Consider the following 16,596-nt stretch of genomic DNA (forward strand, 5'->3'; position numbering starts at 1 on the left):
TCAAAACAGTGTTTTGTTGTCTTCCTACTAGGAGATTCTAGTGCAGACAGTGCCATTAAAATCTTGACATTTGCTGTTCTCAGTAGTAGCAGTTCTAGGAAGAATTTCTGTTTTCCCAACTCTGGGCAAAGGGGAATACTAGAAATGTCATACAAAAAGGTTAAATAACTCTTCTTATATATATATATATATATATATATACTGAGTTCATGGTTACATGAAAAAGAAGTTAGCATGTTACAAGACTTATATAGTGTATATGCAGCTATTCCATTTCTAAAATGTATTTAGAGATTCACTTTTTATTGTATCTGTGTGCCCACAACATTTCAATCAAGAATACCTTATTATCCCAAGAATACAGCTTAAAGGAGATACACTAGATGTGGTAAAATTATTTTAGTGAATTCAGAGAAGTTCTACTGTGACTGTGCAGTCTGCAGAGACACCATAATTCTGCAGCCCTTCCAGCAGTGTGGTCATGTTAAAAATCAAATGTTTGTTTGCCTCTTAACATACAGGCACAGAAGAACAAATACCATATGTCATCAAAAACCACTTTTTTAGTTCATTGAAACAGATCTTCAAATTACCCTAATAGATATTCTTAGGTCTTGTTAGTGCTCATAAGTAGAACTTTGTGATAGATGGAGGCACTTCAATCTACTAAATTAGAAATACAATTTTTTTCACATTTTATATTGTGGAAGTGGCACAACAGCATGAAAAAAACTCTTAAGTACTGGGGGGAGGGGGTGCTCTCTTCAAAACTGTACTGCCTTGAGTAAGGCATTTTGATGCTTTTATTGTGCAGAAAATTCCATTTTCTTTTTTAAAACTGTAGTTGTTCCTGTGGGAATTCAGGGTAAGCTGTTTTCCAGAGAGTATCAGCTATGACTCTTCCAAGTTGTTTAGGGTTTTTTTGAAGGTACTATATACTTACTGTCCCCTAGATGTATGAACCAGCAGAGTGATTAATGTAGAAGTAGCTGGACATATACAATTTAGAGCTAGCATAGCATATTTGAATTCCTCTTCACATACAACATGATCTGTAAGGGAAAAAAAAAAGGATACAAATTGTTTTACAAAAATACTTTCAATTGAACAGAATTATCACTTCCTTGTCTAGGAAAATGGTGAAGATAGATCAATCAAAAGTTGGCCCAAGATTTTAATTTGCTTGAACCTTGGAAACCAGCACTGTATACATTTTCCTTATCTGTGCCATCTAACACGGATGGTTACTGTTTTAAATCCAGATCACAGTTAAATACTCTCCAGTGTTTGCTGATGACATGAAAAGGAAATAGAAATAATTCTTTAATGTAATTCCCATATACCTGTGATAGTATTGAAGTGGCTAAAAAAGGGACAAGCACAAAACTTGTAACTGCTTGTCAGTGTAGAAACATAAAATCAGAGAAGTTTTGTAAAATCATGAAGGCATTTAATACTAAGTCAGTTTTTTCCCCTCTGAATTTAGCATTTGGTTCTTTCAATGGGAGGAGAATTTTCTTCTAATCAGAAAGAATATTACAAGTAGTACAGATGATCAGAACATAGGCACATGAAAATTGCTGAGCAAAGGCAGGCAAATAACCTCCCCAGCCAGACCTGAACAATTCACACCTGCTTCTGGTTTCACCAAGGTGTCACTGAAATCCTTAGAACCACTTTGCCTCTCTAAGCTGCTTCATGACAGAATTTACAGTATAGCTACAAGCCTGATGACCCCTCCTGAAAATAAAAGTGAAGGCATAGTTTGTGTGCCTTCTCTGTTCCTTTTCTTTTGAAATATCTAGAGGCTTTTCACTAACAGAATCATTTACTACTGAACTGAGTAATTAATTCTCCCATTTTCTGAAGATCAAGGCCTATTTAAATGTCATAGGGAAGGGATGAATTTAGTTATATAAAGACACTGTCAAATGTAGGACAAAATAAGATTTTTCTTCCAATAAATACATTTCAGCTGTTGCAATTAAATATTTCCTGAAAAAAATATTTCAGATAAAAATACATTCTGACCATATGCCATTAATAAACCTACTTGAATTTCAAACCAGGGATTTTGAGAGGGTAAGGCATAGTCAGTGGTTTGAATGGAATATGTGCAGTCCATTACCACTGATCATGTGGCAAAGATTTATGGAAGTGGATTTATGGAATACCAATTTCCTGACACTGAAAGAAAGAGAATTCTCCCTATTTTTTAATTTTTATAGGATTTTGCCAAATAACCTCCCCTTATTTTTTGCTTGGAATGTTGTCTTATTATAGCTAAACATTTTGAAAATACAAGAAAATAAAAATACACAGGGTAATGGTTTCATCACCTGTTATTTCAGATTTTGTATTTGAACCCAATTGTACATACTGGCCTAAATATATACAAATGGAAGTTAACAAATCATGGATGGCACAATGCAGAAGAAAACTGTAACTTAAATCCTCCAGATGCACTCTGCTCTCTAACATATATGGTGAACTTTCCTGGCAGAAGTTTATGTAAAATATTATGTTACCAAAGAATTTAGCACACAGCAAACAGAGGTTGCTATCCTACAGCCTCTCAATCATGTCTGTGTCAGATTCACGTGGTGTTGTCAAATGTTTTTCCATCAGGAGCCTTGGAGTTGGACTTGTGGACTATTCCTGCACCTGCTGGAGACTGGGACCTTCTGCAGATAAGTTCTTATATTAGACACAGACCAGGCCAAAAATGCCTGGCTCATTTCTCCAATTATTTGACAGTTTCTAGCTTTCCCATAACATTACTGTGTTTTCTCTGTATGCTCAGGACTTGTATTGTGGAGGATTACAGAGAACTTGATCTGCTGCTTTATTTCTGAAGTGAGCAGGGAGGAAGCTGGATGACAGCTCTCCCACTCCTCAGGTCTGGGACATCAGTCATGTCCCCTGACAGCTGGTACCAGAATCAGCAAATTACTCATCCAGTGTGACAGCAAAGCAGCCCAGGAAATTGCAGTTTATCTTGAAGTGAATATTAAACATGTCAAATCAGATTCCCAGAAAAAGAGGTATTTTGATTGAGTTTATACTAAAGAAATATTACATTTAGAATTTCCATAAGTTGCTGTTTCTGTTGAAAATATATTTTGACAGAAGTTTTGTTGCTAAGTCTGTCTCAAATGGATGTAGTAATGCAGTGGGGTGAGTTATGGTTTCTGTGATGTTACTGTGATGATGAGAATAAAACAGACTTAAAATACTGATTTATGCCTGTAGCAGCAGCCATGTGGTAAGAATGACCAAGACCTGGCACAATTATTCTGAGAAACCTTGCTGTTGTCAATTTGATAAGTTAACATGACCACTATCACATCTGATAGAGAAAAATGCCCATCCATTACCTCTAGACTATTTTTATCTGTAATTGGACAGATTAATCATCTGCTGCATTCAATATCCATTTCACTGAATCTGGACTATATTTCTTTGAAATAAACTACTGAAGCTTTGATGTCAGACCTCAACAATCTGTGCTAATTCATGGGTGCATTTTGAATAAATAGAAAATGTATTCCCATTTCTTGGAATTGTAATTATAAATGATTTCCAAACATTCAAAGTAAAGCATGTATATATATACATACACATACACACATATTATAGAAGTTTTCCATTCAGCTCAGAAAATATTGAATTTAGTAGCCTCTGAATTGCATAAATATATTGCTCTGCTGTGGAAAATCTTCACTTTATTTCCCATTTGTGCTGAAATGCAAGGCCAGGAGCTTGCACCAAGCCTGACCTTTTGTAGCCTTGTGTGGTTGAAAGAAAAGTGGGAAGGTTAAGAATATAACTGCCAGCATTATTGAAAGAAAAACTGGGCATGTCAAGGCATTTTTATATTGGAAATTACTCAGGAGAAATCAAAGCATTTCAGCTTAAGAGATAAGACAGTTGCCCATCTGATTACTGTCATGTCAAGAGTGGCTGTGTATTTAAAGTGTTCACACCTTAAATTTCCAAAGGGCTTTGCTGGGACAAACATTTATGCCACTGAAGCAAAGTAAGTAGTTTAATATTTTAAACAAGGTAGTTAAAATTTACTGTAAAAATATCAGAAGGCACAGAATGCTAGGATGTGTGTGTGGCATCAGGTGGAAAGTCAGGAAAACTGACTTTCCCACAGGTCATATGAGTCTGGCCAAGGTGCTTCCATTCTCTTGCTTTGAGGACAAAAATAAGTTCTCGTTTTCTCATTAAGGACAGGAATGATTTTAAGTCTTGTTTAGGGGATGGGAATACATTACAGCAATTACTTTTCCCATATAATGTTTCTGCCTGAGGCAGAAAGCTTCCAGGATGCAGAAAACCTCCAGGCAGAAAACCAGGCTTTTCCCTCCTACAGGAACATGCAGGCAGTGTCTGAATGCAGTCAACCTAATATAAGCTGCTGAGAAACTGGGCTTCTAGTGGTTTATTCACTTTCAAAGTAGTTCAAAGTTAAACTTCAGTTAGGAGGACTATTTTGGCTGTATTTCTTCTAAATTAAAGAACTTCATTTTTGACAGCTGTCGTCTCTAAACCTATGTGTAAAAAAAAATAAATAAATAAATAAAAGGAAGAAGAAGAAGAAATCCTATTACTGAATATTTCAGGTTCATAAAAATGCCCAGTATTGTTTTGGGAAACCTCTAGAAGAAGAGAGTAGTTTTCTCAAGGAATATCAGGCTTAAAAGAAGCTTTTACATTAAGGCAGTAATAAAGCCCTGAATCATAATAGGAAAAGCACTTACAAAAATGTTCCAGATGGCTGTGACAAATTCAACTCATAAACACTCTGGACAGGTCTGTAGTCTGGGTATGTGTTTCAGGATGATGAAGTGTTGGATGCCATTAACACCTCTTAGGAAAATGTATAAATGTATACCAACAAATATTGTTCTTATGGCTCAGCAGTGCCTAACCATTTGCAGTAGGTGAGCATCCAGTGGTGATGCTGAAGTTTTTATTTTTTTAAATTTTATTTTGAAGTTTTTATTTTTTAAATATGGTCCAAATTCTCTAACACTTCTAACAGACATGAAAAATTGCCTCTGTTTTAAAAGTCTAGTTATATGTAAGCTCCTACAGAGACAAGCCATTAGGAATAATGAAAGTCTCTTAAAAGCATAATTTGGAACAACAAATTAACACAGTTACTGATAAAGAGAAGCAGCCATGGCTAAGGGAGCAGGGATTATGTTTGTGATGGGTGGTTTTAAGGGGCAGATGAAAAAGTACCATCGTTCTCATCACAGCATGAGCCTTATTCCCCTCTGTGCCATCTCATAGCTTGAGATTACACTTTTATAACTTCAGAACTGCTACTGATGGGGTCTTCTCTTCTTTCCAACCCAGTGGTAAATTCCATAGCTTTTAAAATTACAGCTTTAACTGTTGCTCTGGAGCTGTTCTGTTGGAATTTACTTTTTCATTACACTCTGGGATGATGGAGGGGACTAATATTTTTCCATAGAGTTGTTTTTATTTTTGCATGAATCAGCAATCTTTTCTTCCTTGGGATATCATTCAAGAAAATTGAATTTCATTCAAGAAAATTGCAGCTGAAAAGGAAAACTTCACTTCTACATCAGAGCTATTTCTCCAGAAGTATTTGTGTGGTTTTGCACATGACCATATGTACTTACATATGTGACTGTTTGGATATAAACAGAAAGAAAGAGAAACATATAATACAGAGGATAGCTTGTCAAATAAAAGATGGTAATCTCTTCTTATAGGAGTGGATTTTTTCAGATTTCTTAACATAATTTTGCATGTTATGCCACAGTTTCTAAGGCACACATTTTACTGGATTTAGAATTAAATTAAATTAAATTAAATCTCTCTTTCCAAAATATTTGAAAGTAATTAAAATAATGTTTTCCATACCACTTAGTAAAACACAGTCCAGTGAGAAGATTTTCCCCTCAATCATTTGTTGGATTAAATCTGAAAGGATCTTCTTATACACCCCTTAGTAACTATGTTTAAGCAGACAGAAATGACTTACAGACATGGGTACAGTAACCTGGATCTGTAACAAAGGAGTACTTACACATCAAATAATTCTAGTCTCTATATTATGTAGAATAAGACTACTAATTCTTTAAAGTGCTTGTATATAAGCCTTTACCATTGCTAGGATGTGTATTATTTTACAAAACTGCACATTTAATCAGTTTCTAAGTAATAAATATGCCCAGGGATTCTCACTGTGCTTGTGTTCCTGAAACAAACTGTCAAACACTAATGAGTGCTTCAAATGACTGCAATCTTCCACTTACCTGCAAACTTGATGTGGAATTTATTCTCAGGCTTCAGTATCTGAACATATAAAGGACAATTTGGAGCAAAGTCTTTAACTGCCCATGCTCTTAAAATGGTTTGATGATCCTAGAAGAAAGAGTAAGAGGGGGTGCCAATGAAATACAAATAACCACATCAGATTGGAAAAAGAATCTATTGTTAGATTTGCTCCATTGTACAAAACTCATTTTAAGACCAAGTGGTACCAGCTGGTATGGATGTTTATGTGCAAGTTATATAATTACTATTACTTATTAATTTCTAGAAATCTTCCACTAATAAGGTATTTTGAACCTCTCCTATCTTTCTGCAAATGCTAATGATTGTGTCATTTGGAAAGGGGTAGCATTTGGAGGTGGAATGATTGTGTGAAAACTTAAGATGGCAGAGATTAGTCATGTCTAATTAATCAAGAACTATGTAGCATAGATGTCCTTCCAAAGAGACTCATAATTAAAATAGCATTAAATGATGACATCAGGAACTGGGAGTTTAAAATTGTGGGTAATTCTAAAAATATCTGTTAAATTAAAAGCAGATCTTTGTGGAACTAAAACATTTGCACAACTGATGTCAGAATTTAGCCAGCTATTAACCAAAGATTCCAAGAGATTTTTCAGGCTGTTAGTTTTTGTTCTTGCTACCACATGGCAAGAATGAGTTACCTGTAGGGTGAATATTGCTATCCATAAAAGTCATCTATGTGATAATGCATTCTTATTTTGAATTTTGTGAAGTAAGACTAATTCCAGTGTATCATCCATTGGTTTTTATTTATTTGAAAACAAAAATAAACATTTCAGAGCTATATCTAGGAAGCCATGCCTGGATTGAAGTGCCTTGCCTAGTCATGATGTTGGTGATATTTAAAGATAAAATATAAAGAGTGATTCATGACATTTGCAGCATCAGCAGTAAGAAAAGGTTTCAGACTCATGAACACAAGGGAAAATCTCTGCCTGGAACTAAGTGTAACTGACATTTTCAAACCATAATATTTTATTATCAATTGAGATGTTAACAAGTACTTTTTCTACTAGAAAAACTAGAATGGAGTCATAAGAGGATGGCAAAATATCTTATTTCACATTTTTCTTATTTGTAGTTTTATAGATGTAGGATTGCTGTGCCCAGTCAGGAGATTTAAGAGCTTGGGTGTAACCTGCTGAAGGTTTTCCTTGTATGCAGCCACTTTTTTTTGCTTTTCTATAACATATAGCAAATTACCCTCCTCAGGATTTTTATTACGTGTGTGCTGATGGGTTTTTTGCTGTTTTGTCTTTAGGCAATGACACACCAACACAGCTTAGAACAGCAAATGACTGGGTAATGGTACATGCCTAGAAATATAGTTATCTCTATGTTAGATATTTTCTTGTATTTTTTAAAAATTCTTATTTTGTATAAAAAGCCTGGTTTTATCAGAATGTGCAATGATTGTTGAATATAAGAATGAATATTTTATTTAAAAATTATTCAAATTACCCTATTTTGTTAAAAACTCAAACAAACCTAGACCCATAGAAGTGAGTGTGGTAAGACTGAAAGTATGAATCTCAACACAAAATATTTTTATATTGTTTTATAGAAAAGGGACTCTTTAAAATTAAAATTTCTTGATGATTATCTGGCACACTAGCAGTTTTAACACTGCAGAATAGGCCTTGCTTTCCATTTTCTAGTTCTTCTATGAACCAGCAGTCCACAAATATGTAAAATATGTATGTATATATATATATATATATATATAATGGGTACTTAAATGTCCTAAATAGCTCCATAAGACCAACTCTTATGGGTATGCACTGTTAATCTAATAAACTTGCATTACTGTTTCTTTTTTTCTTTTTCCACTTGGTACATCCATGTGTTTGTGTACAAAAGCTGGTTATTTGTTTCCCAAGTTTTTTGCTCAGTTATTCCCCCAAATTCCACTCTGAAGAAGCATTCAAGAGGAGAGAAAGAAAATTACAGCTAAGCACCTTAAATGAGTTATGAGATTCAGTGTCTTCATACAGTATTGTGGCTCTCTGTTTTAAAAATGTAGCAATTTCTGTGCTGTATTGCAGTCATTTAAAAAACCTTCACCTTTCTCCCAATCTGTGGTATATGTGTACACACAAAAAAGGTAACTGAACCTGAAAATTATGCTTCTGTTCCCATTATTAAACATATGTTTCTTTGGAAGGTGAGTGAAAAAATATATTCTCTTCTATGTGATCTCCACACTGCAGTCAGTGATCAAAAAATTACCACAGATACAAATGGTGATTAATACAGAGGTGATGTTTAAGTTCATGTAAGAAAAGCTGAAAGTTTTAAAGTGGGTGTATTTAAATCATAAGAACTCAAGGAAATACATTTAACATGTATTTTAAAGTAGTTCTGTTAATTGAATATCTTTCTTGCCACACATAACTTGATAAATTAGTTCTATCCTGCTATGTTTGCATCCATATTGTGATGCCATTAAGGCAGTATAATTTAGATTACCAGTACAGCAGAGTCACACAATTTCCTTAATGAAAGTAGGAAAAAAAGGTGCAAGCTTGAATTGGACCATCTCTGAATTTTCAGAGAGCCTGAGAACAAAGCTGTCAGCAACAGCAGAAGTGTTATCACTGAAAGTTATTAACTAACAAAATAGCAAGCAATGAACAGCCAGGGGTACCCGTGGCAAATGCATAAATCCTCTGCTCCAGGATTGCAGCTGAGGGGATAAAAACCCTCATGGGCTTCAAAAAATCACTTGAGTAACAACAGCTGTTCTGGTCAGGAATCTCCTCCTTTTGTTTTGACAGCTGCCATACACAGGAGAGGATCCAAGGTTCTTTTATCAGTTTGTCAGCTTCTCAACAACAGCAGGATGGAAAATCAGTGGTACTTACAAAGATTGATACTGGGATGACAGCTGAACTTCCTTCAGCCCAGTGACAAACAAAACCTCCTGAATACTAAACTGAAGCTGGAGCAGAGTAGGAAATTCAAGGCATTTCATTTCACAGCTCTAGGGGGCAGTAAGATGAAATGGTTCTAAAAAAATTTAAGAATTTTCTACTTGCAGTATAAATAATTGCATTTCGTGTGAAAAGATAATCTGACAGCAAAAGAGAAAACAAGGCAGAGAGGTGACACTTTGTGTAAAAGCTTCAGATCCCACTGACCCTGAGATATCATTGTGGCCCAGGGGAAGGCACCAGGAGAGTGTCTTTGGTGAGATGTGCCTGTTTGTGTGCTCCAAGTACAAAGAGAAATGAAATATGAAAGAAGTCTGTAGTGGAAGCTGAAGTGTGCCAGGTACCATTTTGATGTTTCCTGAGGGCAGAAAGGAAGAGCTGCAGTGGGCCATGGCTCCAAACCATCAGCCAAACCTGATCTGTGCTGGCCACGATGGACAGGAGCTCTGGGGGCTCCAAGCAGAGTCACTGCCTGCCCTACAGCACAGTCCAGCAGAGCTGAAAATTGTCTTTTCTTGGAGTAAATTCTGAAGCAGTTATGAGCAGAGATAAATAAAGCTGACTGGTGCAGTTGCTGTCCTTAATGCTGCATAAACCTTCCCAGTGCAGCATAAATCACACACTCTGATTTTATGGGATTTCTCATTTGTAACCCCTGTGCAACTCTCAAGTACATTATGTGAAATAAGATGTTGTAGCTGATTTGTTCTGAATTCATGGCTGACACTTGGGCTATTTTGGAATTTTTCAGTCTCCTAGAAGTTACAGGTATTTTTCCAGGTATTTGAAAGAACTCTTGCTTGTTCTTACCTTTAAATACCCCAGACCCTCTGTCATTTCCAAGCAGTAGGTCTGCCTTGCTTGACTACTCTGGGCTGACTTACTGCCAGTTCAGTGGCTTTCACTGCTGTATTTTCAGGAGTCTATTGCTGATGAATCAATTCCAAAGTTCTTAGGTCAGTAAGTTTAAATGTCATAGCAAGAGCACAGGTTTATTTCTCAGGGAGCTCAGTGACTTGCAATGGATGAGTCCAGAACAGGGTCTTTATCTAAGATCTTTTAACTAAGTTCTGATGTCACATGAAGTAAAAAGTGATAGAGAATATATTAAGTAATGCTACAGATACAATGAAAAGCTCTAAATTTCCTATTTTTTACTATATCTGTTTTCAATATTTAGAAAAATAATTGCTATTTCTTACAATGTAGCACTAAAACAGTATTTTCAGTTGAGATTGCTTAAAACATAATTACTGAATTATAAATACTGGTTCTGTCTTGTTAGGCAATTTATAAGCATGTTCAGGGATATTCAGACTAATGATGAACCCCTTTGGAGTTCAAGATTGAACTGAATGAAGCAAGACTGCAATAATTTATTGTAGTGCACATAGTGAAAAATTTTAAGTTATGTTCATAAATCCATTCTGAGTGGACTTTTTTTCTGGATGTTTGAGATCAGCAGATAATTTCATTAGCTGGAACAGTTGTAGTTCATACAGTTTTATTCTTTTATCACAGATGCACTGCACAGAGGTTTGTATTAGCAGTGTTCCTTTGTGGACAGTAACTTACCTGACTGCAAAAAACTACCAGCATGAGCAAACTTGTAGAGACTTATTTAAAGAATCTTGCCATTTTTCATTTTTAAAACAGGCCAATATGAAAAATAGTCAAATAGTCTCTATATATTGGTTACTTGTATTAGTCACAAATTTATTTATAAAGTTGAATTCAGGCTTTACTTCATTAGTTTTGAATATACTGGTCAGTTGATACCTGTCTCTTTTCTGATTTAATAACTACAACTGATTAAATTGAATATATAGAGCAGCTCAGGTACTTTGAATATTGGCAAAGTACCATTCTTGGAAGTGATTAATGACCAATTATCAATGTATTTAAAAGGTGAGAGTATTTTTATGCTATTCTGCCCTTGTTGCATAAAAAAGAACTGAGAGGGAGTAAGGGCAGTAAAACCTGTAAATCCTCTCACTTCTCCCTCCCCAACTTACAGCTGCTGTCCTGTCCACCTCACAGCGGCTGCTCAGGATGAAACAGGCTTCAGCATTGTCCATCCTGGAAGAAAGGAGACAAATCTGTCACAGCCCAGGCAGCATGCACGAGCCACTGCATTCCTGCCTCACAGCCAGAGCCTTGCACAGAGAAACAGACCACAAAGCTGGGTCTGTTCTCATTTCTTACCCTGGTGATGGTAAAAGCTGTGCCAAAGTAGTAAAAGCAGAGTGCTCGCAAACTTAATTTGCAAAGTATCTACCTGCCATGAGTATGGAAGGTGAATAAATAGCACCAGTCTGCCTGGTGTGTAAGGATGCAATATGCACAAGTTATTACTGGTAAGAATGAACAGACTTTTCCTGCCTGGTGAGAGCAGAAAGTTGGGTAGATGTACAAGAATTATGTGTTTGGGATAAATAATAGACATTTCTGTGTATATATGCATTGAATGAATATCCAGCTCTTGTTGTCTTTGATTAGGAAGAAAACACGGGAGCTTTGTAAGTAATTTCAGCTAAGCATGGAGAACTACTAGAAGACAAGGTCTTTACCAAAGTTATAGGAAAGAAAATTTATTCAAATTAGATGAGATTTTTTTGCAAAAATGCAGTATTTTGTTAATTGGCTATTCACTACTGATGCAGTCACCCAACTTTTGTTAAGCCTTTACTTTTTGGTGTGACCTCCATCATGTTATTTTGACACTGGGTTCACATATAATATTTGGATAAATTTCAACAATGAGACCCTTCTTGATTATTTTATTGTTGTTGGTAACTGTTACTTTATTTATTAGAAGAATTTCATCATGTGTCTTATTACCTCCTCAGTACATTATGTTCTCATTAAAAAGAAATACACCAAACATCTTGAGTATTGGGTTATATTTCATATCAAATGTTCTATTAAATTCCCACTATGCTTCTTCCCTCAGGAGAGGTTGAAAATTATTCTGTGACAGGTACATTCAATTACATGTTCTGCAGGAAAAAGCACAGTTCCACAGCTGACTACCTCCAGGTTATTATAAGTGAAATTCAAGATTATATTTAGGGAACAGCCTAATTTTAATTCTTGTAATCTGTAGAACAAATGCCAGCTAAATCCACATATGAATTCCTTCTTGAAATCAGCAAGAAAGCAAAAATTAAAAAAAAAAAAAAAAAAAAAAAAAAAAGGATCTATCCAAAAGAAAATTTCTGATCCTGAAAAAAGCTTTCTTGTCTTGTCAAATTTTAAACAGCTGTAGAACTAGTTGTTATTTCAGTGGCAGAAGTCTGAGAAGATAACACTGCTCATGAAGCTTCTCACAGATGAGATTCTTGGAAAGAACTCCCCTCAGGTAAAGAATGACAAATAGTCTGACACAGACAGGTATTAGCTTAATTTTACTAACCTATGACACAGAGCAATGCAGATGAGTTAAATCAGTTATTTGTGAAGAATCACCTTTCCCTCTCTTTGGAGAGTTTAAAGAGATGATCCTTCTACATGAATTCCAATGTGAATTCCCTTGCAGCTCAACTGATTGAGCACTGGAGGAGGTGTGTGTGAGGAACTGTGCTCGACTGATGTGTTTTGATAAATGTCATTCACTATTAATTGGCAGAGAGCATCTCTTAGAAGTGGTGGAAGTATGTGGTAAGAGGAGCTCACATATGTACTATGCAGAATAGTTGCTTAATTTGACCAGGCTGAACTTAAGAAAACAGAACTGTACAGTGGGTTCAAAATTTCAGATATTAAGAAAAACAAATTATATCAAAGAGCTTTGCTTTGCCTTCTAAATAAAAATGGCTTTCCTTCTAGCACAGCTTTTGTTGCCTGTTAAACTTATTTATCAAATAGTGTGAGTGAAAAAGAATGGTCAATATTTGCCTACTTAGCTCTCAACAGGTCTTGATCTTTCAGAGCTGAGCCTTGCAGGTAGATAACTCTTTGGGACCACATGGGGATTTGTAACACCCTTCGGACCTGAGCATCCATCTCCGTGGGACACAAAATAACCACATAATAGTCCTGCCAGAATAGGAAAAAAAAGGGGAAATAGTCATGGTTATTTTTGCTGGAGAATGAGTCAGCAGTGATTTGGGATGTCTAAAATGTCTCAGATAAGACACTGACAGACAGAGTTTATTTCCTCAACTTCCTCAAAATGTTTTCCTTTGCATTAATGGGCCAATCCAAACTGCTTCCTGTGCTACTTGGAAAAGTAAGGATGGTGTGAAGGACCCGTAAGTGCACAAATGAAAAGGAGGGAAAAATGGAACATGGGAGGGTGAGAGTAAGAGCTTAGGCCAGGCTGGTCATAGAAATCTTCCTATCTGCAACATAGAGATTTTTGCAGAAAGCAGAATGGCATTGGATGCAGTGCACCATCTGTATCCTTCAGCTTCTCAGTGCACAGAATCAATAAGGTTGGAAAAGACCTCCAAGATCACTCAGTCCAACTCAATGTCAGCTGTGAAGGGAATGTACAGAAGCCCTTTCAAGTTACCTGTGTAGTATTAGGGCTTTTCTTCTTTGTCTCCAGTGTATCACAAAGCCTGACTCATTCTTCAGCTTAGTTAACTAAATGTTGTGTTTCAATTTGTGTTTGTATCTATAAAGAACTGGATTTCTTTGTGCAATTGCTTATGCCTCTTACTATCTAATTGTTTTGGGGAATATTTGGGATTTGGGATTTGGCAAATTGCTGCTCAGCCGTTTGAGGGTTGTATCTGTGTGATTCTTGCAGTAGTTAATGAAGCATGATACCACAGGTAACTTAGAAAAAGACATAGAGAAAGTTTACTAAAAGGGAGAGTCTGTAGCAAAGGCAATGATAATAAATCCAAATTGATACCTCATGGAAATAAGCTTCTAGATGTTCCCAATAAGCCATATGACACGTCTGCATTACCTAGGGAATATGTGTACACTAACAAAATCTGTGTATTCTGTCAAGGTCTTTGTCCTTTAAAGTGCATGTATTTATTTCTTAATGTCCTCAATTCCAAGAGGATCTAATCTTTGCAACCCTGTGCAATGTGCTCTAGGATGACCCTGCCTGAGCAGGGAGATTGGACCAGATGACCCCCAGTGGTCCCTTCCAACCTGACCCATTCTGTGATTCCTAACTCTGGCAAAAAACAAAGCACATTGTGAAAACCAAAGGATGTTTTTACTTGTGAGGATTTGTGGATCCAGTCCCAAAACAATGGGAACAAATAAATTGAGTAGCTATCATTTATTTTCTGTTTTGGGGTAGAATCTAAGGAATTTTCATGGAAATACCTGTTTCTAAAAAGACTTAGTACCTGCAGTCTGGGGTGGGCATAGAATTCATTCAAGAAATCCATGAGTAAGTCAATTTTCAGAGAGCTCACACACAGCACAACGTGTTTTTCCGTCTGAGCTCTGTATCTACTGTAGTTTCCTCCCGACTTTTGCCTCTCCATCCACAAATATGCCAGCTGTTCAAACTGCAAGAGATTCCAATTGTCAGTGAAATAGAGACCAGTAGGTGAGCACAACAACTCTATAATGACTTGGCAATGTTGCATCATTCATTTCATGCCTCTATGAAAAGCTGCCCTTAGCCCACAATATCTTTTTCTTTGTAAAATGTTCTCTAATAAGGTGATTACAAACCATGGCAAAAGTGCCAGAATCTAACACACAAAAACAGCAGTGAAAATTCCTTTAAACACCATGAGAATACACTAAGTCACAGGAGTTTAGAAAAGAATGAAGGCTGGTACCTTATTTCTTCAAGTATTTTATATCTCTGAACTTTTTCTAGTAATGTGACATAATTGCTTCCCTCATATGAAAGGTTAAGTTTTCACACACGTACTGTGAATATATTTGGAGAGAGGCACCATTTTTTCTTAGTTTGAGCAGCAATTCTTTCCAGAGATTTTATAATGTTCTGAAGGTGATGTTCTGTAAACTCTCTTATCTGCCTTAGAATTTCAGATACAACTTAAATACAGCAAGTTTGCCTTTGTGAGCTGAGCAATTTATGCAGGGTAACAGCAAACATTACTGTGAATCCTCCAGACCTAGGAGAATACTGTAACAGTCTGTAAAGGAACATACAAATACCAGTTCAAAGCTTCTTGTAAATAACACATGTTTAATACTGAGCTCAATTTAACTGTATGCCTGTGTGATAGCATTTTTTGTCATCCACATTCCACTGATGGAGAGGCTGGATCATGACTAATAACTGATTTCATCTCATTGTAGGGCAAAAGCTCAGGAGAGAACACCTACCATTACATTATATATATGGAATGCTATATGAAGCCTCATTAGCACTACAAAAGTATAAAATAAAGTAGCTAATAATAAGTAAATTTATGTGAAATTCCAGTAGATTCTAGTTTATTTACTGCTCCTGTGGAGCTCTCAGGCCTGAAGTATGTATCAGAACTACAATAAGGATGAAATGTCTATGTCCTAAAAAATTCCAAATTTCTTTAACAGAGCACATTTTAGTTTTCAAACAGAATATATATTTTACTAATTTTTCACTGAGTGAGACTATACTTGTGTTAGTGCATATGACTATGAATATATACATTCAATATTTAATTAGAATGTTAAATAACTTCAAGAAAATTAATGCTGAGAGCTTGAGCTTCAACCCTCCCAGGGCTTGTGTGCTGTGTGCTCACACTGAGCTTTAGCTCTCTGCCAAAGAAGCAGAGTCTGGAAACTGTGGCTGTGTGAGAAACTTTGGAGCTTCATGGTCTAGCAGGTCTACTGTAAGCTTTGATAAAAACACAGTGTCCCCACATCCTCTTTTCCTGCCACAAGGCTGGGTGATCACCACTGTGGAACAGTGAGCATCCTGGCAGGGTTTCCCATGTAACCTCAGGAGCTTCTTGTCATCCAGCCTCACCTAATGAGCTGGAAAACATTTGGTACAAATTTAATAAAGCTGACTGACTCCTTGAAATACTTAGATTTTCATAAATTGCTCTTTCCCTGTTGAAATTGTTAGAAGTCCTAAACTTAGGCAGGCATGAAAAATTCCTAACTGTGCTCTGGCTCTGTGTGCATGTGTTCCATACACAGCTGTGAACCCAATTTGCTTGAGTTGCAGATTTAATGAGATTTTTTTCAAGTTAGCACTGAGCTGTGAGAGTAAGAGAGGAAGTGGAGAGAACCAAGATTAGAAACAGGGAGAGCCAGCAGAGGAAAAGCTGTGCTTATAAAGAAAGTGCTGGCTACTGTTGTGTGTTTTGTAATGCTCCATTAATAACAAACCCATATCTCAGGATAAAGGAAGGCCTCTGTGGTACAT

At 36.2% G+C, this 16,596-nt stretch overlaps 1 protein-coding gene across 4 annotated transcripts in view; it reads right to left on the bottom strand.

Moving 5' to 3' along the window:
• Positions 1 to 16,596, bottom strand: part of KCNT2 (potassium sodium-activated channel subfamily T member 2) — a 111,819-nt gene that overhangs the window by 32,714 nt on the left and 62,509 nt on the right. For all 4 annotated transcript variants that reach the window (XM_056498206.1, XM_056498209.1, XM_056498207.1 and 1 more), the window contains exons 11-15: positions 14,600 to 14,764; positions 13,183 to 13,319; positions 11,297 to 11,360; positions 6,303 to 6,411; positions 944 to 1,052 (exon numbers count right to left, since the gene is read on the bottom strand). In XM_056498206.1, coding sequence (XP_056354181.1) covers positions 944 to 1,052; positions 6,303 to 6,411; positions 11,297 to 11,360; positions 13,183 to 13,319; positions 14,600 to 14,764 — 584 coding nt within the window. The remainder of the gene's footprint in view (positions 1 to 943; positions 1,053 to 6,302; positions 6,412 to 11,296; positions 11,361 to 13,182; positions 13,320 to 14,599; positions 14,765 to 16,596) is intronic.

The sequence above is a fragment of the Oenanthe melanoleuca genome, chromosome 8 (assembly GCF_029582105.1).
Source record: "Oenanthe melanoleuca isolate GR-GAL-2019-014 chromosome 8, OMel1.0, whole genome shotgun sequence".
In the NCBI taxonomy this organism is placed as follows: Eukaryota; Metazoa; Chordata; class Aves; order Passeriformes; family Muscicapidae; genus Oenanthe; species Oenanthe melanoleuca.